The sequence below is a fragment of the Vombatus ursinus genome, unplaced genomic scaffold (assembly GCF_900497805.2).
Source record: "Vombatus ursinus unplaced genomic scaffold, bare-nosed wombat genome assembly UNPS02014867.1, whole genome shotgun sequence".
Lineage (NCBI taxonomy): Eukaryota > Metazoa > Chordata > Mammalia > Diprotodontia > Vombatidae > Vombatus > Vombatus ursinus.
In genome coordinates this window covers 287,961-314,300 of record NW_020954645.1, presented here as the reverse complement: position 1 = coordinate 314,300, position 26,340 = coordinate 287,961, and the positions used below count along the sequence as shown (strand labels likewise).

General features: G+C 49.0%; 1 protein-coding gene across 2 annotated transcripts; it reads right to left on the bottom strand.

Moving 5' to 3' along the window:
• Positions 1-1,516: 1,516 nt before the first annotated feature.
• CUNH1orf35 (chromosome unknown C1orf35 homolog) lies at positions 1,517-23,437 on the bottom strand. Of its 2 annotated transcripts, none has more exons than XM_027842153.1 (9): positions 23,316-23,437; positions 19,357-19,489; positions 14,618-14,768; positions 12,547-12,592; positions 10,525-10,607; positions 9,981-10,053; positions 8,437-8,510; positions 7,345-7,476; positions 1,517-5,983 (listed from the first exon to the last, which is right to left on the bottom strand). In XM_027842153.1, the coding sequence occupies exons 2-9, from the start codon at positions 19,448-19,450 to the stop codon at positions 5,803-5,805; spliced, it is 834 nt and encodes a 277-aa protein (XP_027697954.1). In that variant the 5' UTR covers positions 19,451-19,489; positions 23,316-23,437; the 3' UTR covers positions 1,517-5,802. The 2 variants fall into 2 exon arrangements, with proteins under 2 accessions (XP_027697954.1, XP_027697955.1); XM_027842154.1 differs by lacking the exon at positions 23,316-23,437 and adding an exon at positions 22,471-22,558.
• Between the last annotated feature and the right edge of the window lie 2,903 nt (positions 23,438-26,340).

Genomic DNA, 26,340 nt, shown 5'->3' with positions numbered 1-26,340 from the left:
TAAATGGTTGGCCAGAACTAAAACCCAGGTCTTGGGACTTGTACCGCTGGATCCTTTCCACACAATAAGCCCAAGCAACAGCAGTCAAAGAAGCTTCCTGCCCAGGAGCCCTGGGTTGGCCCCAGCGCTATAGATGAGGCCAAGTGCCTTAGACATCAAGAATCTTCACTCAGGTTCTTAGGTCCTAGGAAGAACTTGGCCTCTAGATTCCAGTTAAGGAACCAATTCTCCCACCCCTCCACCTCTCCTTTCAAGCATCTCCCTGTCTATATTCTAACCAAACTGGATAACCTGGATTCTGTGGCTCAGTTCTCATCTCCTTCCCTGCTCAACTGAAACAGGACTCCTTTTGGAAGGACGTATATGAGACAGTGCAGTGTGGTCATGAGACTTGTTCATGTCCTAGCTCCAAGACCGACTCTGTGGACTTTGCCCACCCTCCTCCTCATGGCTTTATGAACCCTGAAGAACTATGGAAATGCAAGTGTGTAGTGATCATTTGATAGGCATATCTCTTTGTGTGCATGGAGCATTCTTATGTAATATGCATGCAAGTTCTTCTGTATATTTGCAGAGCACTTTAAATGTCACCTCACAGCCCTGGGAGGTAATTCTTATTGTTGTCACCCCCATTCTGTGGACAAGGTTCACAACTAACAAGCATAAAGCAGTATATGAACTCTACCCTCCATGCCAACTGGCAGCCTCCAGACACACCTGGGTGCCTGTCCACCCAGTGCCCTCTACTGGGGAGGAAGGTAACTACAGGCCCCCGACCCAGGTCAGATGTCCAACCCTCAGGTGTAAAGGCCGGTGGTAGAAACTAGGGACTACACAATAAATCACAAAGGAGTCCCTGCTTTCAAGGTACACACTTCATACACAGAGAAGACCATAATCAAAAGCTGAGCGATTGAAGCAAGGGGAAGATCGGGCACTCCGGGAAAATTTAATGGGGAAGAACAAATTTTAATCAATCAACAAATATTTATTAAGCACTTACTATGTGCTAGACAGTGTGCTATGCAGAAGGAATACAAGGAAAGGCAAAGCATAATCCCTGCCCTCAAGGAGCTCACATTCTAACAGAAGAAATAACATGCAAATGACAACATACATGTAAATGGAAGGTCAGTCTAGATGGAAGACACCAGTAGTAGGGGGAGGCTGGGAAGGGCCTCCTACAGAAGATGGGATTGGACCTAACAACAGGAGCTTTGTGTTCAAAGAAGAGCAAGAAATCCAGGATCGCTGGCTCTTACAGTGCATTGTAGTAAGCGTCAGAAGGCTGGACAGACAGGAAGGGACAGAGTTGTGAGTGTTGGTTTACTGGGCAGAGCGATATGATTTAACCTGTGCTTGAGAAAGATCAATTTGGGGGCAGCTACATGGTGCCGTGCATACAGCACTGGCCCTGGAGTCAGGAGGACCAATGTTCAAATCCAACCTGAGATACTCACTATGTGACCCTAGGCAAGTCACTTAACCCCAATTGCCTCCTCCCCACCAGAAAACAAAAAAAACAATTTGACAGCTAAGTGGAGGATAGAGGGGAAGAGAGACATAGGGTGGGCAGACCCACCAGCAGCTACTGTAAGACTTCAGACACAAGAGCCTGCACCAGGGTGATGGCAGCATCATATTGGAGAGATGTTGTGAAGATAGATTTGGCAAAAGGCTGACTGTGGGGTGAGAGCAAGTGAGGCGTGGGCAAATCTAGGTAACTGGAGGATCATGCCCACTACATTAATAGGGAAGTTTGGAAGGTGGGTTTTGGAATAAAGATGAGTAGTTTTAGATATGCTGAGTTGGAGACGTCCAAAAGGCAGCTGGTACCTGAGAAGGGAGCTGAGGAGAGACTAGGCCCGGATCTGTAGGTGTGGGAATCATCTGCATAGAGACAATAACTGTTACCAGTGAGACAATATCGAGAGAGAAGAGGCCCATGACAGCTTCACTGAGATGACAGCTGAGCCAGGCCTTGACAGATGTGGACAACAGAGGCAGAAAGAACAAAGGCACGGGGAGAAAGCCTCCATTAATGTTCTGGAAACAAATGGCCAATTATCCAGTTGGGTTAGAACACAGAAAGGAAATGCTTGAAAGGGAAGTTGGAGGCCAGTTATGAAGGACCTCACATGCCAGGCCATGAAGTTCATTTTGGATATTATCCTACAGGTAAGAGGGAGCCACTGAAGGTTTCTGAGCAAAAGAGACTGTAGACAGACCTGTCCTAAGGAGGCCTCTATGTGGAAGACAGACCAGAGAGGGGAGAGATGGAACATGGAGGCCACTCAGTACGTTACTGAGATGTGACAAGGGATTGAACCAAGGGTAGTGGCCAAGAGAGTGAAGGGAAGTCAGAAAGATTGTGGAGGTAGAATCAACCCAAGCTGGCAAGAGACTGGCTGAAAGCAAGGGCATGAAGAGTCACGGACTCTTCCAGGTACACCCTGGGTGACTAGGAGGGTGGCACTGTCCTCGAGAGAAGTCTGGAGCAAGGGCAAGATAAAGGGTGATGAACTGTTCTGGACACAATCATGTAAAGCTGGAAGAGACCTTAGGGGCCACCTAGTGGGTTTCCTCATTTTACAGATGAAGGCTCTAAGGTCCTTGCCAGGGTCACAAGGCAGCAACATCTAGCAGACAACTGGTGATGACTCAGGACAAGTCTAGGTGGATACAGAGATGTGGAAGTCACGTGCCAGCAATCAGATCGTCACTGATAACATAGCTAACAAAAACTGCAGTGGAACAGTCCCTTCCCTCATGGAGGGCAGTGTTAACAGTCTTTCACTAGCCAGCTGGTGGCACCTACTACATGGAGGGTCCTGGGTTCTCAGCCTGGGGGAGGTGCACAAGGCACCTAGGTGCTCATCCCTTGTCTCCAAGCTCACTTCCCCTACAGAGCAGGGGAGATGGTCCTTGCCCTGCCTACTTCCCGGCAGTGGTGTGAAGGACGAGGTTTACAAAAGTGGATCTGTAGGGGAGAGGACAGATAACTGCACAGGTCACACATAAGAGGGACAGACTACTCTGGTGAGTCAGAGAAGGGAAACCATTTCTGGCAGGGAGAAATCAGGGAAGGCTTCTTGGAGTTTTCTCATCTACAAAATGAAGAGGTTCATTTACTTTGCAAATTCTTCTTAATCAGCATGTGCAAGAACACTGGATTTGAGTCAGGGTTTGGATTCAGATACTAACACCATGATGTATTTACTACTTGTGTGATCCTGAGCAAGTCTTCTTCCCTCTGCCTCAGTTTCCTTCTCTGCAAAATGAAGTACTGTTAACCAGTAATACCTAAGGCCCCCCTTTCCTCTGAGCTAATGAGCCAACTCATGGAGAGCAGAATCAAGGCAAGATTTGGGAGTCACAAGTTTTGGATTCCAACCCTGGCTCTGTGACCTTGAATAAGGAAACCTCTCTGGGCTTCAGTTTCCTGCTCTGCAAAATAAAGAGGTGGAACAGAAGCCTTCTCAGGACCCTTCCACCCTCCATCCCATGATCATCCTGGCTGGTGTCCCTCCAGTGACTTCATTCAGGTGCTTCCCACTCCTTCCATAGGGGTCCCCACACCTCAAATCCTCCTCCCCCTCTTCTCTCACCCTTCCTCGTAGGTCTCAGTGCCTGCATGGGCCACAAGGGCTCAGTGGGCTATTACTTCCTCTGTTCAGGCCTCTCTAAAAGGACAGGACTAGACCACAGCAAGACTTCTTAACCTGGAGCCCATACAGAGATTCTGGGGGTCTGTGAATTTGGGGGAGAAAAAAATTCATTTATTAACTTCTACCTGAAACTGAGTATTTCCTTCAATGATGAATTTTTTTTTAAAAAAGCCATTATTCTGAGGAGCTACTAGTGATTATAATTAGAAGTTAAACATTATTCTTCACCAGACTGCCAAAGGGGTCTATGAGTCAAAAAAGGTTAAGAACCTCAGACTAGAGGCTCTCTCAAGGTCCTTTCCTGCTCGAAATCCAACAGTCTTACTGAGGCGTACCACTTGGCCTACTTTTCACTCCACCTGGGCACAAAACTCCCTGAGAAGCAAGGACGCAGACAAAGAAAAGTTCTACTGGGAACTGAGTGGGGGGGCGGGGCAGGGTAGGAGGTAGCATCCTTTCAAACAGAGAAAGACACATCTGCCCCTCAATGGACAAGGAAGCCCTGTCACTGCAGAGGCATCGGAGAGCTCAGGCTCCTCCAAAGGCAGGTGTGAGGGCTTTGGCCTTTCAGCCCAGGGACACAAGAGCCTCCCAGAGGCTACTTTTATACCACTGTTCCTGATGCCAAAGGTCCTTTGAAATCCAACAAAAGACCCACCTCAACCTGGGAGTCTGTGGGTTCTAGAGTCTTGCAGTGCTCTAGAACCCACCCCAATCTCAAGTGTCACCCACTCATGACCCTGTTCCTATGTCAAGCTGCCCCAGTAATGCTGCTGCTCCTAACCTGGCTTGATCTTCCAGAAGCTGAGGAACAATCCTAGGCAAGACAGGCTCCTCCTCACACACCAGAGTTGGTGAGCACAGGCAGCACCCCCTCTCCCCTGCATTTGGTATCCAAATCTTCCAGACTCACTGGTGTTTTGTTCTCTATAAAAGCTCAAATCCACCCTTGAAGGATGAAGGTCTGCGGCCAGTGAGGAACTAGAACCAAATATAGACTGAGGTCACTGAGAAGAGGCCGTGTCTTAAGTCTTGAGGCTTGTATTTGAATCTGAGCTGCTGCAGGTACTGTGTGACCTGGGCAAGTTACTCCTCTGAATGTTTCCTCATCTGTAAAACGGGGATAAAAAAGATAAATGGGGATAATAATATCCCAGAGCTGCTGTGTGGAAAGTGTAGTAGCAATGGAAGCCATTATTAACATGGTATAAGCAAGTGCTGAAGGCCAGGCTCCATGGCATCCTAAATGAGGCCTGGGCAATGACTGCCTTCTTGAAAGAGGCACAATGTTCACTTGGATTTATCAGGTCTAGTGATGGTTAAAACAGTCCCCCCTCTTCAGTATTTCAGTGGAAATCAGGAATCACAGATGTACAAGCTGTAAGACCTTAAAACAGGAAATGTTTGTAAAATCACAGCCCAAGGTCACTGTGTAATATCGAATCCCAGGACGTCATCATCTGCATAAGTAAGAAAAGAGAGGCCACAGAAGGGACCTGCCTTGTCCCAGGTCAGAAAGCTACTTCTTAATTTACCTTTCTACAGCCCTTAAAGATTAATAAGGCACTTTCTTCACTCCCACAACCCTGTAAGATAGGGAGTAAAAAGAATCATTATAGAAGGAGAAGTGAAATCTTAGGAAGCCAGGTGACACATATATGCTCAAATGACTTGTGGAGGCAAAGTCAGGATCAGAATGCAGCTTTCCTGCCCCCAAGTCTTTTTTGCTAAGCAAGGAATGTGCTTCTTTCCTTCCTATGAACAAAGCTGAAGTCATCTGAGGGGAACAGATCTGGGACAAAGGAGCCAAGACCCAGACATCTGCCCTTCACCCCAGCTGGGCGTAAAACTCCCTGAGAAGCAAGCACCTAGACAGAAAAAACTTTACTGGGAACAGAGTTGGGGGGCGGGGCAGGATAGGAGGTAGCATCCCTTCAAACAGAGAAAGACACACCTGCCCTTCAATGGACAAGGAAGCCCGTCACTGCAGAGGCATCGGAGAGCTCAGGCTCCTCCAAAGGCAGGTGTGAGGGCTGTGGCCTTTCAGCCCAGGGGAACAAGCTCACAGGACTCTAGGACTGGGGGAGGGAGGGGTCCCTGTGTGTACCATCTGCTTTCCAGGGTCAAGGTTCGCTCAGTCATCCGAGTCGTGCCGCTGCCTCTTGTGCCGGAGCTGAGCCTCAGGGCTCCGGTTCCTTCTCTTGTGGCTGGGGGAGGAGCGACCACCGTCCAAAGAGTCCGTATTGTGCCTGCTCCTGGGTGCGTGGGACCGGGATGAAGGGGAAGGTGAGGCAGGGTATTGGGTGGTTCTGTGCCTATGGGAGACAAACACAGATGATAAGAATACAATTTAGGGTCACTGTAGAAAGAGAACAGGGAATCTGGAGACTTGAGTATCATCGACTTCCATAAGCACGTATTAATTTGGAGTTTTACTCCTTGGACAATGTCTCACTGTGACTTTGGCCAGATCATTTCCCTCTCTGGGTCTCAGTGACCTTGTCTGTAAAATAAGTAAAATAATCTTCATGTTACCATTTCACCAGGTAATTGTGAAGAGAAAGTTTTTTGTAAATTCCTAAGTGCTAGATATGAAGTGAAGTTCCTGCTATGGAAGCAGAGTGTCAATTCTGCCTTCCTAACATCTCTCCCCTGAAGCTGCTGCCACTTGTGTGCGGGGCCGGGAGGGCCGGGGGCCTGCCTCTCGAGTGTCTCCCCATCCGGCACTCAGCCATCCAAGTGTTTGGCCACATGTGGTCATGTCACCTCCCTATTCAACTGAGACCAAGAGAGACCAGCAGAGACCAATAGAGATCTTCTGTTCAGCTTTTGAAAGCCGTCACCTGGCCCCATCCTAGGCTTACCTTCCCAGTCTGTGACACTGGCCTTCTGAAGGCTGTTCCTTGAACAAGGTCCTCTCTCTCCTGATTCCATGTACTTAGAATGACTGCCCCCGGGCCTGGAAAGCTCTCCCTGCTTAACTCTGTCTCCTGACTTCCTGCGAATCTCAGCTAAAATCCCTCCTTCTGAAAGAAGTCTCTCTTGCCCCCCTTTGCTGTGAATGCCTTCCCTCTGAAACTACCTACAATTTATTCTGTATCTCTTGTTTCTACACAGTCATTTGCCTGTTATTTTGCCCATTAGAATGTAAGCTCCTTGAGGGCAGGGGCTGTTTTTGTTTTTGTATCCCCAGCACTTAGCACGGTGTCTGGCACATAGTAAGCATGTAACAAATGCTTGATGACTGACCAAGTGAGTGGTGCTAAGGCCATATCATAAACACGCTCCTGTAACAAAGGTGACCACACTGGGAAGGCATTCCCTCTTCCTTTGGCCTCTGCAAAGAACCTCTGCCCATTAAGGCCCCATCTCCTGCTCCCCCACTTCACACTGGCCTCCTGCTTTTCTGAACCACGTTATTTTAATCCCTGAGGAATGAAGAAAGAGCTGGGCAGTGGGCAATGTGAATTATAGCACCAGCTCTGCTCATTTCTGGTCATCAGAAAATCAGATCTCGAAGGCTCCTTTCAACTCTTCGTGGGCAGTCAAGGGATTGTAGTGCTCTCTACCTGTGACTTATCACCCCAAATAAACTGGGAGCTCCTAGAAGGGCAGACTCTGGGCTGGCTTTTCTCATCCCCCCAGCAACACTCAGCAGACACTGGAAGCACTCTACCTGTCTGGGGAGGGGGAGGGGGACAATGACGTGGGATGCCTCTTAGAATGTTTCTCTTTCTTCTTCTCTTTCTTGTGTTTCTTCTTTTTCTTCTTCTTCTTCTCTTTCTTGACTTTCTTGTGGCTCTCAGGCCTGTTGGGGAAATGAGGAGGATGAATTGACTATGACTTATGGTTTTCTTTTGGATGCGGGGACCGCACTAGTCCAGAAGAAGAAAGAACCTAAGACTTTCTCCCCCTCTGCCAAGGCAAACTCTTTCCCACTCAGGGCCCCACAGGCAGGTCACACATGACCAGCGCCAAAGCCAGAGGTGAACACTGCCAGTGTCAGGGGCCTGAAAGCAAAGGCGCAGTCCCCCTGGATCTGGGGAGCCAGAGAGGGGCAGTCTCTATAGCTGGGTCTGGCCCACAACATAAGCAGAGAAACACGTGGTAATAAGGAAGATGGTGTGGCTGGTAGAAAAGAAGGCTAGATTTAGAGTCAGAGAACCAAGGATGCACTCCCTTCTTTGCCCCTTGTTGCCTGTGTGACTGTCCCTACATGACACCTAAGATCTCTCGCCCTCAGGCTTCTCATCTGTAGCATGACGAGGTTGGACTGACGACCTAAGGCTCCTTTTAGCTCATTCTATGATGTGTATGGAAGAGCTGGAGAAGAACTGTCCCTATAACTAATCTGCTTGTGAACATTAAAAAATGGAAACCTAAATGGTGGACTGTCAGGATATGGCTGAAGGAACCACGCCACTTTCTCCCGGTCATCCACCCCAGGCCAAAAAGGAAGTGGTTACAAGTGGCCTCTTTGACAACACAAACTTCCCTGGGAGTGTAATGAATCAAACTCCTCCCATCCCTACAGCAAGCTAAGGGATATGAAACTGGAAGACAGGGCAAAGATTACTATCCCTGTTTTACAAATGAGGGAATTCGGGTCAGAGAGGAAAGGAGACTTGCCCAGGACCACAAATCTACAATATGAGCTTCCCTGACTGCTTCCTCCTTGAGCACCTATCTGAGTCCCCTAGCCCCAGCAGCCATTGCCACCCCTCTAGCTGGCCTTCCCCATGCCTGGCTTCTGTGACCCCTTCCTTACCTCGTGTCTGTTTTCCGCTTGGCCACGGGTGGGGATGCTGGCATCGCTGTGGCACTGCTCTCCACCTTGTGATGCTAAGGATCAGAGGGGCACAGATTTAGAGCAGGAAGGGGTTTTAGAAGCCATCACAAATGAGGAAACCGAGGCTTAGAACACTTAAGTGACTTACCCACAGTCACACAGGCTATAAGGAGCAGAGCCAGAATTCAAACCCAGGTCCTGACTCCAAAGTTAGTGCCACAAGACCTCTCTTAAGCCAAAACACCATGTTGGTACAAGGGTGACTGAACTCAGTCTGACATCAACTGGTCATGTGTGAGAAGTGATGGAAAGAAGAAAAAGGAAAGAACAAGAAGAGTGAGCCAAGACTGACAAAGGTGGCCAGCTAGCTGGGGACCTGGCGCAAGAGCCCCCTCGGCTGCACCCTGAGGACATTTCTCAGTCACACTTAAAAAGTATGGTGTGGCAGAAAGAACTCTGATATTAAGAGTCAAAAGTGAGGGGGGAGAAGAGAGGGTGAGAGGGGAGGGGAGAGGGAGAGAGAAGAGAAAGAAAAGGAGGGAGAGAGAAAAGAGAGAGGAGATAAAGAGAAAAGGAGGGAAATGACGGAGGGAGGGAGGGGGAGAGAGGGGGAGAGAGAGGGAGAATACTACCTGGGCCTCCCTCATAGAATTGTGAGAAAAGCTTTGAAAACCCCAAACTCTAACAGAATGGTAGCAATAGCCTACCAACAGCACCCAAGAGTCAAGAAGCATTCAACTGAAAGGGACCTTAGAAATCAGCTGGTCCAATACCCTCATTGTACAGAACAGGAAACAGGCCCAGACAGGAAAAATGACTTGTGTGAAACCACAAAGGTATCTAGAGATGAAGCAGATATTCAAACTCGGTTCTTTTGACTCTAAAGCCAGTAGTTTTTCCCAATACACTAAACTGCCAAAAAAACAAAACAAAACAACCCCCCGCCCCCACACACAACTGTCATCCTGCCAACCCCCATCCTACTACTACCAGCACAATCACTCCGCTGCTGCTACTACTAGGACTAATGGCTGACCTTTATCACTTCCCAATTTGTCAAGTGCATTAAAGCATCTTCTACTGAGAGCCTCACAGTAGCCCTGGGGAGCAGGTATTATAAAACACCAAAGTGCATAATGGGTGCTCTGTCCACCACTCCCACAAGAGGGAGCACATCTAAGTGAACATAGTGAGCACCTCAGGGAATAGAGCCCAAAGGCGTGGAGCTAGGGTTCCAGGTGAGCTGGGTCTCAGGATTCCAAGCCTGTTGCCCCTGCCCTATTCCCAAGAGCTCCTGCTCCTACAGCAGCAAAGGATTTGGGTCCTGGGTCCTGGGTCCTGTCTTTGTGCCTCTTATCACAATTATCCAGCACCTCCTTCTGGGAGAGAAAGATGGAGGAAGGGAAGAACACGGCCTACTCAGTTCTAACTTCTTCAGTCTCTGCTTTGTGGTACAACAGGAAGGGGAGAGGGTGTAGCATTCAGAGGCCATGGAGGGAGGGAGGAAAGGAAGGAAGCTTTACCGTAAACACAGACAGCCCCAGCTTGGCAGCTTCTCTGTCTTCTTTGGAGAGCATCACCCGTCCAGCAGAACCACTGAGGAACACAAACACACACGTGCCACAGGCCATCAACTTCTAGTCATTGTCACAGCAGCTCTTATTTTTGGTAGGGCCTTGAGGTTTAGCACAAGATGTAGAACCAGAAGAGGTCTTCAATGGAGGCCCGGAAAGAAGAGTCTTTCCCCCACTGTCACTCACCTAGTTAATTTCAGAGCCAAGAGATCTGAACACAGACTTCTCATTGCAAGCCCAGCATGCTTCCCACTGCACTCCCATGCTGAGCCTCTGGTCCTGACCCAGTCAAGCCCAGCTCAGGCTTTACACAGTTTAGGAGCACTGGAGCTGAACTGAGAACTCTTAAGACCAGAGCTTGGAGCTGAACCAAAAACTCTTAAAGATCAGGGCTATCTCCATCACACCATACTGCCTGCCATGGACAGGTCAGGCATCACACCACCAGGCCATTAACAGGCGATAATTCCAAGCCCTCACCCTACCCCAGTACCTGGAGCTCCCCAGGCCTGACAGCTGGTCTACATCCTTCTCCTCACGATCAGTCCCTTCCCGCTTGCAGATTTCCACAAAGTCCTGGAAGAGAAGTAGAGACATTAGCTTCACTTTGAGCAACGGGAAGACAATTAGCTGCAGCAGACATTAGCCCACCCCCTTTAATGCTACAAGGATATTAATTCTACACAATAGGCCTGAGGAGGCTAGGTTTCAGATGCACTGACTTTCAAGGATATTAACTGCCAAAGTGGAGGGAAGATGAACAAGAAAAGACGGGTTTCTTAATGACCCTATAGCAACATGGGCTAGTTTTCAAAAAGCCTACCCAGGGTTAGGCTTCTTGATTCGCTAAGAGTGAGCTCGGCATTGTAAACCAACCAATAAGCTTGGTTTCAGAGCACCCAGGTAGGCCAGAATAACTAGCATTTGTTTAGCAATTTCAGGTCTGCACAGAGCTGGACAGAGATGATCTCATCTGAGTAACACAAGGCATTTAGGCATGCAGACTGAGACTGCTGTCTGAGAGCAGCCAACGGGACCATGAGCTCTAGGGGACGACGATGATGATGATGATGATGATGATATTTAGTAAAGGAAAGGTTTTCATCAATGTGGGTTTTCCCTCCACTGATGCAGATTGCCAATGCCAGTGCCTCAGGAGATGGTCTTTGCGAGCTGCCAAAGCTGGAAAATTAACCACCTTCTCATCAATCCAGTAAGATGGTCAGTCCCTCTCAAGTTTGCCAGGCTGGGCCTTAAACAGTGAGGCTCAGACACTCTAGCATTAGCACAGTTTGCATTCTAGTCACTCGGCCTACGTGAAGCCAGTGACTTGTGAGGTCATTGCCAACTGGCCACCTTCTCTTGGGAATTAGTGATGGCTCCATACATTGATGAAGCCTCACAAGACAGTATTAATAGGGATGTAAACCTAAGATGGTTCAGCTGGTGATGGGAAAAGAAATGGGATCCGGGAAGCTCTAGGCATCCTGATCCCCATTCTTACTCCCAGAACAAAGTAACTTCTCTCTTCTCAGCTCACAAGAACATAGATTGAGGGGAAAAGGGACCTTGGAGAGAAGCAGCCCAACTGTCTCATTTGACAGGCGTGCAAAATGAAGCCCAGTGAAGGTAAATGACTTGTCCAGGGTCACAGAGACAGTAAAGAGAAGAGCTGGAGCTGAAACCAAGATCATCTGATTCTAAACTCTGTGTTTTCCACTACACATCATACAATTCTAAGGCAAGGATTAAGCCCAGTCCAAAGGCAGATCTGAGAAGAGGGTAAAGGGCTAGTTTTGAGAACTGGGCACTATGAGGAGAAGGCAAAACTTATCAAAATTCAGGGCCTGATTTCAAAAAGCTCAGTCATTTAGGCTGGAATTGACCCAAGAGGATCCCTTTTCATTTCCGAGTGGGGACCTTTTCTTGGAACCAGAACCAGTCCCTTAACCCAGCCAAGGCCCTCCTTGTTCCACTTCATCTTCTCTTACCTTATTTAAAAATGCTTTTTTTCTTCCCTTATGTTTTATCCACCCCCATTCCCATTCCTCCCACCCTCCTCCCCACCCACCCCCATTCCCTGCTTACTGTTCTTCTCTAACCCAGAGCTAAGCAGTCTGCTCAGACCAGGCAAACAGATAAGGTCATTCTCATCTTCTCCAGCCCCAACACTTGCCTCATCGAGGGAACCACAATTCTTGGCTTACTTGGCCAGATCTCATTCTGCTTCATTATGCCCACTCCACCTCCCCGATATAAGTGAGCAGATTTATATACTTACAGACTGAAAAAGGTCTCCTACTTTGTACCAGATTAAGGTCTACCCCAAAGTGAGACCACCCATTTGCTGTGGACACTCACTGTTTATAAATCTTCCTTTCCCCAAACCGTGGGGATGGGTAGATGGACAAAGGCTCTGCCCCCAAAGTGCCCCCAACCTGGAACTACACGGAGGGGCTCTCCCTTGAGAGGACCCCATCTTTCCTCTCCTCCCCCTTCCTCCCCCCAAGATTACCTCTTTGCTCAGTCCTGTGGGCTGCTTCCTCACACTCTTATAGCCTCTGGAAGGAATCAGGATGAGAAAATCAAGAAAAAGAATCACGGAACTCAAGTGTTGCAAGGACCTTGGCAGCCGTTTAATCTAGCCCCTAATCAAGAAAGGATCCCCCTTTCAGTAAGTGGTCCTGCAGCCACCACCTCCCAGGCAGGTCAGGCCTCTTCTGGGGAGCTCTCATTCTTAGCAAGTCTCTCCTGACATCAAGCCTAAATCTGCCTTTCCTTTCAGCTTGCACACACTGGCACAAGAAGGCAGAACTAGGAGGACCCAAAACAAGTCTAATCTCTCTTCCCTATGGCAAGCCTTCAAAGACTTAAAGACATCTGCCACCTTCCTTCTAGCTGTTCTCTTTACCCAGTTCCTTCCAGTTATCCTCATGTGGCAGGGAGTCTAGACACTTCACAATCCCAGGTGCCCTCTTCTGGACACTTTCCAGCTTTTTACTGTCCTTCCTAAGTTGTGGTGTCCCAAGCCAAACCCACTACCCAGCGACAGCCTGGCCAGCACAGAGGCCAGCGGGCCTTCCACCTTCTCATTCCTAGGAGCTCTGCCGCTCTTAACAGAGTCCAGGATCGTCACACTAGTGTTCTGGCTGTCACTTCATGCTACTGACATAACAATGGAGCTTGAAGTCCAGTGAGCCCCCCAGAGCTTTTTCAGATAAGCTTCTAACCATGTCTCCCCCATCCTGTACTTCAGATCAAAAAAATGACTTTACAACTGTAAGATTTTATATTTATCCTGATTGGATTTCATCTTACTCAAATCAGTCCACTGCGCTAGCCTGTGGAGGTCTTTTTGGATCCTCGGTGTCACCCAGCTGAACCTTCTCGGTGGTGTGTCATCTGCAAACCTGGCAGGCATGCCCTCCGTGTCTTTATGCAAGCCCCAGGCACAAATGTCAAACAGAATGAGGCTCAACACAAATCCCGAGGGCCCTCCACTGCAGAGCTCTTGCCACACTCCCATAAAGCCAGTAAGGGCTGATTCCAGGCATTCAACTAAATCGGAACCTATCTAATTTTATTACTGTCTAGCCCAGACCCCCATTTTCCTCACAATCACAGTATGAAATCCTTTATCAAGTGCTTTAGTAATAAGTAAATGATATTGAAGTGACTTGCTACCTAGACCATTCCCCTAACCAGTTTAAAAAGAAAATAAGGTTACTCTGGCATAACCTGTTTTTGATGACACTGTGGTTTTCTCTTCTTTGTGGTCACTGACCATCTCTTAAAAGATAAGTTCTAGGGTCTGCCCAGGAACCAAAGTTAAGCTCAGTGGCTTACACTCTGCAAACTGGCCTCCTCCCTTTTTGGAGGATCATGACACTTGCCCTGCTCTCGTCCTCTGGTGCCTATTCTGCTCTCTATGATCTTTCACACGTCACTGGTGGTGGCCCAGCAACCCCATCTACCAATTCTTTCAGTACCTCAGAATATAGCTCTCCTGGACCAGGTGACTTGAACTTATCAAGGACAGCTAAGGGCTTTCTTATTAGCTCCTTACTTATATCTAGAATCAAATTCCTACCGTTCTGTCCTTTCCGGCCCAAGAGCCGTGCGGGTCCTTGGCAGAGAAAAAAGAAGTAAAATAAAAATGGAGAGGCTCTGCCTTCTGGTTTGTTATCTTTCCACTCCCTCCACCAGTGATGCTGCTCTTTCTTTGACCCTCCTCTTTCCCCAACACAACTTAAAAATAGCCCAACTCTGGCTAATGTTGACAGAACCACAGAATGACAGAACGAGAAGGGACACAACATGAATAATGTTGGAACTGAAAGGGACGTTAGAGTGTAGAACACAGCAGCTAGAATGCACTTCGAAATGCAGAATTCAAATCTCCTGATTTCCAAGGCAAAGATCTTTCTGCTATAGTGAGCTCTCTCTTTTCTCTCCCTGGTTGGGTTCAGGGTAGGAAAAACTCCCTCCTCTTCAGACTAGTTTGCGAGTAGCCGCCACTCTCCACACACCCACGCACATCCCCCTGGACACACAACCCCCACCAATCTCTGGGGCCCAGAACTCACAAAGCAGCCAGGAGGGCCTCTTGCTCAGCCTGGCGCACAGCGGCTAGCTCCTCTTCTCGGCTCAGGGTCACGTCGCCTTTCTTGCCTTTGGCATACCAGGTGAGGTCACGGCCCTTCTGCCACCTGCCCACAGGAGCCATCAGGGAGTTCCCTGGGAAGAGAGCAGCCCTATTTTGAGTTCATGGGAAAACTGCCAGCTCTCCCATCCTGGAAGAGAGCAGCTCTCACCAACTCCTGCTCCATTTCCCCCTCCCTCAGTGATTGATCCTTTTTCTCCCACAAGACACCCTGTATTTCATTCAACTATCCTCCCCCCCCCAAAAAAAGGGCAACAGCATGAAGGGAGCCAGAAACACAAAGAAGCCCCAGACCCAATCCTTGCTCTGGAAGACCTCAGACTAGCTGGGGGGAACAAGAAACAGGCCCCTGAGAAATTAACTGAAAAGTCAAGGGTTGTGACCAATGCCTAATGAGTGATAAGGTGAACAATGATGATTACAGGCAGAAGTGATCTGGGAAAGCATCCAGAAGCCATGAAGCTTCACTGGCCATCAGAGGAAAGGGTGCTGGCTTTGAGCCAGACTGTCTCTGGGTTCAAGATCCAGCTCTGCCCCTTGTTGGGTCTGTAACCTGGGGGCAAATCACTGCGTCTTTTTTGGCCAACTTTTTAATCTGCAAAAGAAAACTGGACTGGATTTCTAAGGCCCCATCCAGCTCTAAAGCCTAAGAATATCTCTGTTCTATTAAGAGTGCTTTAAACTCCTGTGTGTCTGGCAAAGCTACAAGACACTCAGGGCTGGTTTGGCAGTGAGAGGTGGCCACGTGCCACAATCCTGGAAGCAGCGCTTGGTGATCATGCCGTGAAGTGCATCCTCCTTCCCATGTGCAAGCACACAGCAGGCAGGGAGGAGGGCAGCAGCTATAGCCAGGGTCTCTGAGGAGGGCACCAGCATTTCTTGTCCTGAAGCTACCTGTGGCCAGCACAGAAAAGCTAGGAGGATGGCTCTGGCCAGGCAACTTCCCCATAAATTGCACACTGTGGCTCCTGAAGTGGAAGCATTGGGAGGGGAGTGTGAACGCTACAGCCTGGGAAGAACAGGCAAAGTGCAACAGCAGCACATGTGTGGTGAGCAGTCTGCGGCTCCTGGGGATCACTGTCTTTAGCAGAGGCAACATGGTATCCGGGAAAGATCACTTGTTTTGGAGTCAGAAGACTGGGGGGGTTTGAGTCCTGTCATCAAAAGCAAATCACTTCATCTTTCTCAGTTTCAGTTTCTTCATCTGTAAAATGAGGGTAATAATACCCACTTCACCTCATAAGATTACAAAAATGCTCTATTTAAGGCTATAGGAATGTAAGTAATTATTATTATTAACCAGAAGAACTAGGTTTGAGTCACAGCCCTGCCACTTACACCGATGTCTTCCCCTCACTGAGGATCAGTTTCTTCATTTATAGAATGGGGGGATCCAACCAGACAATTCCCCAAGGTCCCTCCAATTTTGGACCAAGCATGTGATTTTACTACTGGAGGGAACTTCCAGTGAGGAAATATTGGCTGCCAATGAAGATTCTCTGCTGCGCCACAGCAGATGAAGATCTTAGGAAGCTCCCTGGAGCACGGAGAGGGCAGGTGATTGGTCCATGGTCACAAAGTCAGTGGGTCAACAAGCATTGATTTATTAAATACCAACTAAGTGCTGGCTGCTGTGCAAAGCACTGGACACACAAAGAAAGACAAAAACCAGCTCCTGCTCTCCAGGAACTCAGCGCTTAATGGGAGAGACCACATGCAAACAACTAGATTCAAACAAAATGTTTGTGAGATAAAGCCCAGGGAACCTCAGATGCAAGGCTCTGGGATTAAGGGGGGGGCCCTACAGGGTTCTCACAGAAGGGGGGATGGCCAGGAGGAAGACATGCAGAAGGAGAGCATTCCAGGCAGGAGGGACCCAGTGCAAACGCCTGGAGTCAGGAGACAGAGAGCAGTGTTCAAGGCCAGGGTCACTGGATCACAGAGGAACTGGAAGGGAGCAAAGTGAAAGAAGAGTGGAAAGGTACCCAAGACAGAACTTTCTATTTGATCCTGTAGGTAACAGGATTATCCTGGGGTTTCCTGAAGGCTGGTGGAGGGGAGATATGACAAGGCCAGGCCTGAGTTTTTGGAAAATCACTCTAGCAGCTGAATGGAGGATGGATTGGAGCGGCAAGAGACTCGAGGCAGGCAGACCCACAGTAGCTAGTGCATTACAAGAGTCCAGGCACGTTGAATGATAAGGGCCTGCACTAGGGTGGTGGCAATGTCAGAAGAGAGAAGGGGGCATATAAAAGAGATGCTACGAAGGTAAAAGTAACAAGACATGACCACTGATTGGATTTAGGGGGTGAGGGAGGATTAGGTGATGAAGAATTAAGGATGACCCAGGCTGCCAACCTAGGTGACTGGATAGGGGTGCCCTTGACAGTAATAGGAAAGTCAGGAAGAGGGGAGGTTTGTGGGGAAAAGATAATGAGTTCAGTAATAGACACGTTGGGTTCAAGATGTCTATGAGACAACCAGTTTGCAATGTCTAAAAGCTAGTTGGAAAGGTGAGGCTGGAGTTCTGAAGAAAGGTTAGGGCTGGACAAGTATATCTGAGAGTCATCTGCTACAGCTGACAACTGAATCCAGGGTTGCTGATGAGATCACCAAGGGAAACAGCAGAGAGAGAAAAGAGAAAGACCAGGCAAGAGGGCCTGAGGCCCCTTAGCACATGTCAGAAGCAGGCCTTGAACCCAAGCCTTCCTAACTCAGAGGCCTGTCAAGGGATACAATCTGGGCCCTCTCTTCTGCCCATGGGTGTTTTCACCAGCACCGCTGCGATGCCCCTAAATCCTGAACAGACCTCGCTGTGCAGGGGCTGCACCTCCAGGGTCAGATTAGGCAGAGCTAAGCATCTGCCTGTATCACCTGAGACCTGGCTCCTAATGCCTCTCCGCTACACCCCCTAAAGGGAGCGCTGACAGTTAATATTGCATGCAGACAGGGAGTTCCCTGAGGGCAGGTTCAGGCCCAGATTCCTCTACCCCACCATGATGCCTTCCTGGAGGCTAAGCAAAGAGGAAATAATCAGTAAAAACATGCTGGAAGAGTCCCAGTCACTCCAGCCCAGGGACCTGTCTCCAGTGGAGCAGTGGCTGGGGGAAGCAAAGTCCGTCCCCCTTCACAGGTGCTAGACTGCCCCCCACACCCCCAGCCCACGGCCCTCACTTTAGCTATTCCTCTAAAACTAAGCTCTCTTCTCAGCCCAGGCTCCCCCTTAGGCCTCCAGAGATGACAGCAGGGGAATGGTCCCCAAGCCTCTTCTTCAAGAAAAGCCCAAGGTCCTGAATCTAGAGCTTAGGAAATCATCTCAAGTCCCCTTTAAGAACTTCTAGATCTCCTTTTGTGCTATGCACTGAGGAAGCCTCTTCTCAGCAGCCTGGACATCACTCTCCTTCTGGGAATTAAAAAAATGTGTGAGCCCTCTCTTTGGGAATAGCTGTTAAAGAGCTTAAGAAGATTATTTCCAAAAAGGACACGCTTTGCAGAACATGGCACTAACTCATATCATCTGCTGATGTCACATGAGTTTGATCATCCCCAGGACACATGAAGAAACTGAGGCACAGAGAGAAATAAAGCAACTTCTCTAAGTAGAAAAGGGACAGGTTATGAGGAGCTTTAAGTGCCAAACAGGGTCCTCAGTTTGATCCTGGAAGTAAAAGGGAATCACTGGAGCTCACTGTGCAGCAGGGGTGATAGAGGCAGTCACATACTTCAGGAAGATTCCTTTGGCGATTGAGTGGAGGATGGGCTGGAGTGGGGAGAGAATGGAGGCAGGGAGAAGGATTGGTTGGCCCCTGCAGTTGTATAGAACAGGCAAGCCATCCCAACTGAAGGAGCAAAGAACCCTGGAGGAAAGACAGGAGGCTGCATGGGCCAGGCAAGTCAAACCACTCCCACCTTGACCTCCATCACCCCTCAGTCCCTGCTCAGAGGCAGTGCCAGACCCCTGACCCTGCTTCAGCCCCTGCGAGCATCATCAAAGAGAGCAATCCTTTTGTAGAAGTACACGGTCTCCACACCCCCGACACCACCAGCCCCATCTACCACTGGTAACTCTGAGTGCTCCTGCAGACTAGCACCTCCCAGATCACCTCCTTCCGCCCTCAGCCCCCAGCCACAGGTAACGGCAGCGATCCTCCTACACGCGCTGCAGGCCCTGTCTGCTCCAGAAGACCTACTAGCGAGGACCCAGCACAGTTCTCACCACCAAATTCTTTGGCATTGTCAAATGGTCAACATCAGGAACCAGCAGAGTTTTCAGTATGAGAAATAATACTAAAGAAGATGCATTACCATCTCCACAGGAATATGCAGACTGAAACCTATCTGCACATGTTGTCTTTCCCTATTAAATACGAGCTGCTTGGGAGCACAGCCCAGCTCTGATTCTCTTACATGAATCCTCAGCTTTGCACATTGTAAGCACTTAATTGATGCTTTTTTCACTCACTCATAAACACACTGTAAGCTACAAGAGCATTTGTTTTTCATCTCTTTCATGTATGACACCATTCTGTGTACATTCCATCCCCTTGCCCCCACCCCCACCAGGAGGTTTCCCAAAAAGCAGTGGTCAGCTTTGCTTCTTCTAAAGTCCCTGCTACACTCAGCCCATTGACAAGGCCCAATGTTTTTGACCACTTGACTTACCCAGGTAGTTCTCCCTTTGTTTATCTGTCTTCACATCTTCCCAGTTGAACTGGTCTTGTCCACCTCGAACACCCCCACGTGAAGAGCCAAACATCTTTAGGAACAGTCTGTGAAGTCAGTCACCCAAGTACCCCTGGGAAGAGAGAGCCAGAAAATTCTCAGACTCAATTCTGTTCCTTGTATATAAAGTATAAGCCCATCTGCTTCTTTTCTCCCACTGAAAATCTCTAAGGGGAGGGGATCAATCTATTCTTTATGGTCCTCCCTATCAGGCCAGAAGAGAGCTCTGCACACAGGAGATGCTTAATCTTGGGAGTCAAAGAAGCCAAAGGACTGTAGTCTATCATCTGCACTCTGTGGACCACAGTTTTCCTAACTGTGAGATGGGAAGGCTCACAGAATCTCAGAGTTGGAAGGGACATCAGGTCCCCTAGTCTAACCCATATCCAAAAAGAAGCCCTCAAACAAAATACCCAACAAGAGCTTATCCAGTTTCTGCATAAAGACCTCTCCTAATAGTTCCGTCTACTCTCAGATACCTAATTGTCAGTGTTTCCCTAAATCAAGTTCAAATTTGCCCGTCTGCCTTCCTGGCCAGCGCTCCCAGTTCTGCCTCTAGGCCCTCTAGAACTAGGCTAGTGTCTCTTCCACACGATGGTCCTACAAATTCCTGAGGAGAGCTGTCAGGGCTCCCCTGAGCCTGCTCTTCTCCAGTCTCAGTGTCCCAGGTTCCTTCAGCTGACCTTCCTATGCTGTGCACTGAAGGTCCTTTACTATCCCGGCTGCCCTCCACTGGCTTTGTAAATGTGGTGCTCTTAATGTGTGCGATCTGCCCAGAGCACAGTATGGCACAAGAATCACCTCTTTCTCCAGGGAAGCTATGCCTCTCCACGCAGCTGAAAATTATCTTTGCTTTTTTAGGCTACCTTGTCACACTGTGGACTCCTGCTGAGCTTTCAGTCTACCAAAACCTCTGGATCTTTTTTCAGACAAACTGCCGCTTAACCATATGCCTCACACCTTAAACTTGTGATTTCTGAACTTGAGGGTAAGACACTACCACTTATCCTTATTAAATTTCATCTTATCGGAATTAGCCCGGTGTTCTCACTGGTCAAGATATTTTTGGATCTCATCATGCAGTATGTTAACTATCACTCCTAGTTTTATATAACCAGCACATCTGATAAGCACGCCATCTATACTTTTATCCAAATAAACCATCTCCTTTCTCCCAGGCAGCAGGTTCATCAACCATGAATCATCGTCATCATCATCATCATCATCATCATCACCATCTCACATTTCTACAGTGCTTTACCAACAAGAGCCCCATGAGTTAGGTACTGTGAGGATTATTAGCCTAATTTTACAGGAAGAAACTGAGGCTCAGAGAGGGTTAGATGACAGTAGAATGCAAGTTCTTTGCCATTAGGGACTGTTTCATTCTTTGTGCTTTCATCCCCAGGGCATGGCACAAATAAGGGCTTAATTGCTCCTGCTGATTGACTGACTTGTCCAAGGCTCTGCACCTAGGAATTATCAGTCAGAATGCAAACCTAAGCCTAGCTCCAGTATCTCTGAAGCTGCTATTCTTCTCACTATACCATACTGCTTTCAGTTCATTCTATCTTCTCACAAAGAGAAGAGAAAACAAAAAGAAAATTTTCCATATCTTTCTCCTGACATCAACTTTTTCTTCTCTAGGACAAATGACCCACATAGAGGTTATGAACAAAGTTCAGGGCCCATCATTCTGTAGATGGCCTGTTCCCTAGCTCTACCACTCCCCTCCTGCTAGAGAAGAGGCACTGCTGGATTTCTGTTCAGCCTTCCCATCAGTGAAGAGCTCTGAACCTCTAAAAGACTGAACATCCAAGCTAGAGTCGGAAGAAAAGAATAACCAGAGCTTGGGAAATCAGCCTGACAAATGAAAGAGTCTGAGATTGTACAGCAGTGGATCTGTCTCTGGTTCCGACTCTTCCATTGACTCATTTTCACCTTGGCCAATCACCTTTCCCTCTCTGGACCAGTATCACCTGTAAATAAGGGGGATGAGTGAGATGATGTAAAAATCCCCTCCAGTTCTAACATTCTATAATTCCACATTCTGAGATCCATTCTAATGTTCCGTGACATTAGACCTCTGCCTCAGAAGAGTTCCTTGTCCAATAAAGGAAACAAAGTCTTTGCTAACATGAAGCACCCTCTCTAAAGACTGAGACACTATGCCAAACTGACCAGTTCTCCAAGGGCCTCCTCTGATCTGAAATGCTGAGTCATAGACTAGATAGCATTGGAGACAGACATCAGAACTGAAAGGGACCTAAGAAATCACCTGGTCCGCTTATTTTACAGATGAAGAAACCAGGGTTGAGGGAAAAGTCACTTACAGGATCAAAGATTTAGAGCTGGAAATGGTCTCACGGCATCAAATTTAATCCTCCTCATTTCTACAAATGAGGAAACTGAAGTCCAGAGAGATAAAATGACTTGCGTAAGTCAAACGTGGAAGAGCTGGGATTGAAACCCAAGTTCTCTGACTCAAAATCTGTTGCTTTTTCTACTGGATGACACTGCCTCACTGACTTGTCCAAAGTCACACAGAATCTATGAGCTAATGTGAAGTAATGGAAAGAAGGCTGGATTGGGAATAGGGTGGCCTGGGTTTGAATTCAGGCCCTGCATATGACCCTAGCCAAACCCCTTCAAAATTTCAAAGTATGTTTTTCTCCCAAAAACAAAACCAAAAAATCATATAAACCCTCTTACTACCTACTTCACAAAGTGACCGAGGAAAGCATTGTGCAAGCCTCAACAGTAACTCACATCCATAAAACCCTGTAAAGTTTTCAAAGCACATGACATACATTACGTAATTTGAGATTCACAACAACCCCGTGGAGTAGTCAGGGCACGCAGCCCCTCACAGAGGAGAGAGTGGGACTTGGGTGAAGGTCTCAGTTCCAATTCTGCCTCAGCATTTATCAGCTGTGGGACTTTGGGTAAGTCCCTTAAACTCTCCAAGCCTCAATTTTCTCATCCATAAAACTAGGATAATAACAGCACCTACTTGACTGCGTTACGGTGAGGAACAAACGAGGCAATGTATACCTAGAGGTCGGCAAACTTTAAAGCTCCAGGACCTTGGCAGCACATCAGCAGGCCTCCCTTCACACCTCGGACCTCCCCCCACCCTCTCTGTTCTCTCTCTTCCTGTTTTCTCCCTTCCCCCAACCCGATCCGCGCCTCGCACGCTGCTGCAAATCCCGCCCCCCTCATTCCTCTCCTATTAGGCCCCAGGAGCACTCCCTCAAACCCCGCCCCAGACTCCGCTCCTATCAACTCCTAGACACGCCCCCTCAAGCCCCACCCATCTCCTATCAGAGCCCAGGCACGCTCCCTTAAGTCCCGCCCCCAGACTCCTCTCCTATCACGCTCCAGGCACGCTACCTCAAACCCCACCCCTCTCCTATCAAGCTCTAGACGTGCTCTTGCAAGCCCCGCCGCCCCATCGCTCTCCTATCAGGCTTCAAGCACGCTCCCTCAAGTCCCGCCCCCAGCCTCCTCTCCTATCAGGCTCCAGACACGCTCCCTCAAACCTCACCCCTTTCCTATCAGGCTGCAGATGTGCTTTTGCAAGCCCCGCTCCCGCTTCTCAGGCTCCAGGCGCGCTCCCACAAACCCTGCCCCGCCCCCAGACTACACTCCTATCAGGCCCCAGGCGCGCTCCCGCAAGCCCCACCCTTCCCCCAACCCCCCTCCCCTCGGGCCCCCAGGCGCGCTCCCGCAGGCTCCGCCCCTAGCCGCTCTCCGGCAACGGCAACACCCCCCCACCTCGTGTCCCCCCTCCAGCTCTTCAGGACCAGCGGGGGCCTCCCTCCCCGTGGCCCGTGGCACGCCCGGCTCCAGCCCCTCTTGGACCACAGGCTCCTCGACCCAGGCCTAGAGTGGCTTACCAAGTTCCGCAGCTTTTCGGGAGGCTCATCCGCCGCCACAAAACTAGTCGCGGGACAGACCACAGCGGAGCGGAGAGCGTGGGCCGGAGCCGAGCGAAAGAGGACGCGGCCACCGTTACAGCCCCAGCCGTTGTGGGCGGAGCCGCGGCCGGAAGACCCGCCTCCCCCCTCTCCTCCCTCCTCTTTTCTCATGTCTCTTTCGTGCTTGGGGGGGAGGGGACCGATACTGCGAGGTCCTGCGGTTACGTCGGTTGCCGCTGGGAGGCGCTGCGAGGCCAGTTCTGGGGCGCGCGCCTATAGAGGGCGCTTTCACGCCTCTCAACGGATCCTCTGCTCACGTGCCACGCTCATGCGCAGTCAGAGCCAGCCTGCCTTCTTACCATTTTACAGATGGAAAAACTGAGGCCGAGGCCTTACCTGACTTCCACACACCAACATTTAGAAGCCAGAGTTAACCGACTCCCAGATCTTTTTCAATGAAAATTAAACATTTATTAAACGCCTACCTGGTCCCTAGGGGCTGGAGATGGCTCTCTAGTCATTCTCTACCAAGGGGCTCTTTCTGTGTTGCCTTAGAACAATGCCCAGTTCTCCTCCAGCCTTAAAAACCCCTCCCATGCTCCGAAGTTGTCATCCAGTGACAACTTTTTTCCCCAGCCAAACTCCTAGAAAAAGCCTGTTTACACTTTTTTTAAAAACTCTTTTTGCACTCTGGCATCTGATTTCATCACTCCTCTTGAATTGCTCAGTTCAAATGATCTCCTAATTGCTAAATCCAGTGGCCTTTTCTCAGTCCTCATCCTTGATCTGTCGACCCCTGTATCTCCTCTTGGATTCTCTCTCCTCTTTGTGTGCTTGTGAAACTGCATTTTCTTTCCCACCGCTCATCCGTCTTCTTTGCAGGGTCATCATCATTATCCCTGTCCTGTCCCAACCTGGACCCTCTTCTCCCTCTGTCTCCCCTTTGGTGATGTGGACAGCTTCCCAGGGTACAATTGGATCTAGAGGTCTGGCCCTCGACCCCGTCCTGAGCTGCAATCTTGAGATTGCCTCTTGGATGCTTCAGACTGGGTGTCCCAGACAGGTCAAACACAGCATATCCAACACAGGACCCATCCCTCTGTTCAGCTTCCTTATTTGCATTGAGAATGCTGCTGTCTTTCCAGGTTTACAACATGAGGGACATCTTCAGTTCCTCAGTGTTCCTCAGTCAACAAGTATTTATTCCATGTGCCAGGTAGCGTGTTAGGTCCTGGGGATCCATGCTTCAGGAGCAAAGTCTAGCCAGAGGAGACATGTTTGTCTCCCTTTAATAGAAGGATTTGTTCTGCAAAACTTGGATTCAGTCAAAAGGCCACAGTGGAGGACCTAGAAGGCCACAGATTCACCACCCCTGGGTAAAGGCTTGAGGCCAAGACCAATGAGAAGGCTATTGTAATAGTACAAACTAGAGATCACAAAGGGCCTGAACTAGGGTGATGGCTGTGTGAGCAGAGAGAGGAAGGGAGGCAAGAGATGCTGTGGAGGTAGATACAAGATCTGACAGCTGGCTAGATATGTGGGGTGAGGGAGTCAGGAGTCAGGGATGATAATGAAGTTGCAAACCTGGTCGACTGGAAGATGATGGTGCCCTGTACAGAAACAGCAGGGGATTTAGACGGGAAGATAGTGTGGTCCGTTTTGAACATTGCTAAGTGTGTGAATTCTAAAGGACATCCAGTTGGAGGTGACTAACAGGTAATTGGTGGTGCAGCTGAGAAAAGATCCAAGGGTTGGATGTATCAATCTGGGATTCACGTGCATAGCTATGGACTAAGGATTGGGGCTGTTGGGGCTAAGGATATCACAGGGAGAGAGTGTGAAGATTGAAGACTCAGGACAGAACCTGGGGGTACACCTCTACAGGTGCGTGGGGCACAGATGAAGGCATACCGAAGGAGTGGTCAGACAGGTAGGAGGAAAGCCAAGAGAGAATCATGAAAATTTAAGAGGGGAGAGCATATTTAGAAGGAAAGGGTGGTCCAGAGTGATAAATGCTAAAGAGAGGTAAAAAACAATGAGACGTGAGGGGGAAAAAAAACGCTAGATTTGTCAATTAAAAGATCATCAGGAACTTTGGAAAGGGCAGTTTCAGTTCATATGCAAAGAAACTGGATGGACAAGATTAAGGGAATCCCCTCATTCATTATTCCCTTACATGTGGTCCTTTTGTCATGAAGTTAGAATCTGAGTCTACAGGTTCTGGGGCCAGAGCTACCTGGTCTCTGAGAGGAAAGCATGGCATTGACCTCTAGGGCTGCCCCTGCAACATGTAGGACATCTTAGAAAGAGGCCTCTAGGGAAGTGGTGGAGACAGAAGTAAACTGGAAGAAATCTGAGCAAGAATCACACACAGAGAGGTGTGGACGGGTTCCCAGTGCAGATGGGAGGAATACACACAGCAATGAGGTTGTGGATCCAGTGAAGAATCTGTTGTCTTGTGTGCCTTACCTTATACTATGCTACCCTGGTGTCACCAATTCCTGAACCTGCCCCCACAGCATCTACCATGGCGATAGATACTGATGGGGTGCTTGGGTGCTTGTGCTTGTACTTGGACCCCAATTTCTCCCTAACCTCAGAAACACCGCCTCTGACAACCACTCCCCAGCCCAAAGACAATGTGCTTAGCAATTACTCATGCATGGGCCCCAGCACGACCCTTATCCCTCTCCCTGGTGCAGCTACACAAAGTGGGGTGAGAGAGTGCTGGGCTGCTCAGGCCCCAGCCCTCAGATCATGTCTCTGGAAGCCTCCCAATTCCTTAGTAAGTTCCTGTCTTGTGAGAAAGCTTTCCCTTGTTGCAGAGCATTCTCTCATCAAGACAGAGGGAGAGGGGTGCCTTGCCCAGCCCAAGGAGTTTTGTCCTTGGCTGGCCCAAGGACTCTTCCTCCTGTCAGACTCCAAAGATCCATACCTCTGTCATCTCCCTACCTGTCTGGTATACTCCCTATACTTTCCCATCCATAGCTCCCAAAGACACCTG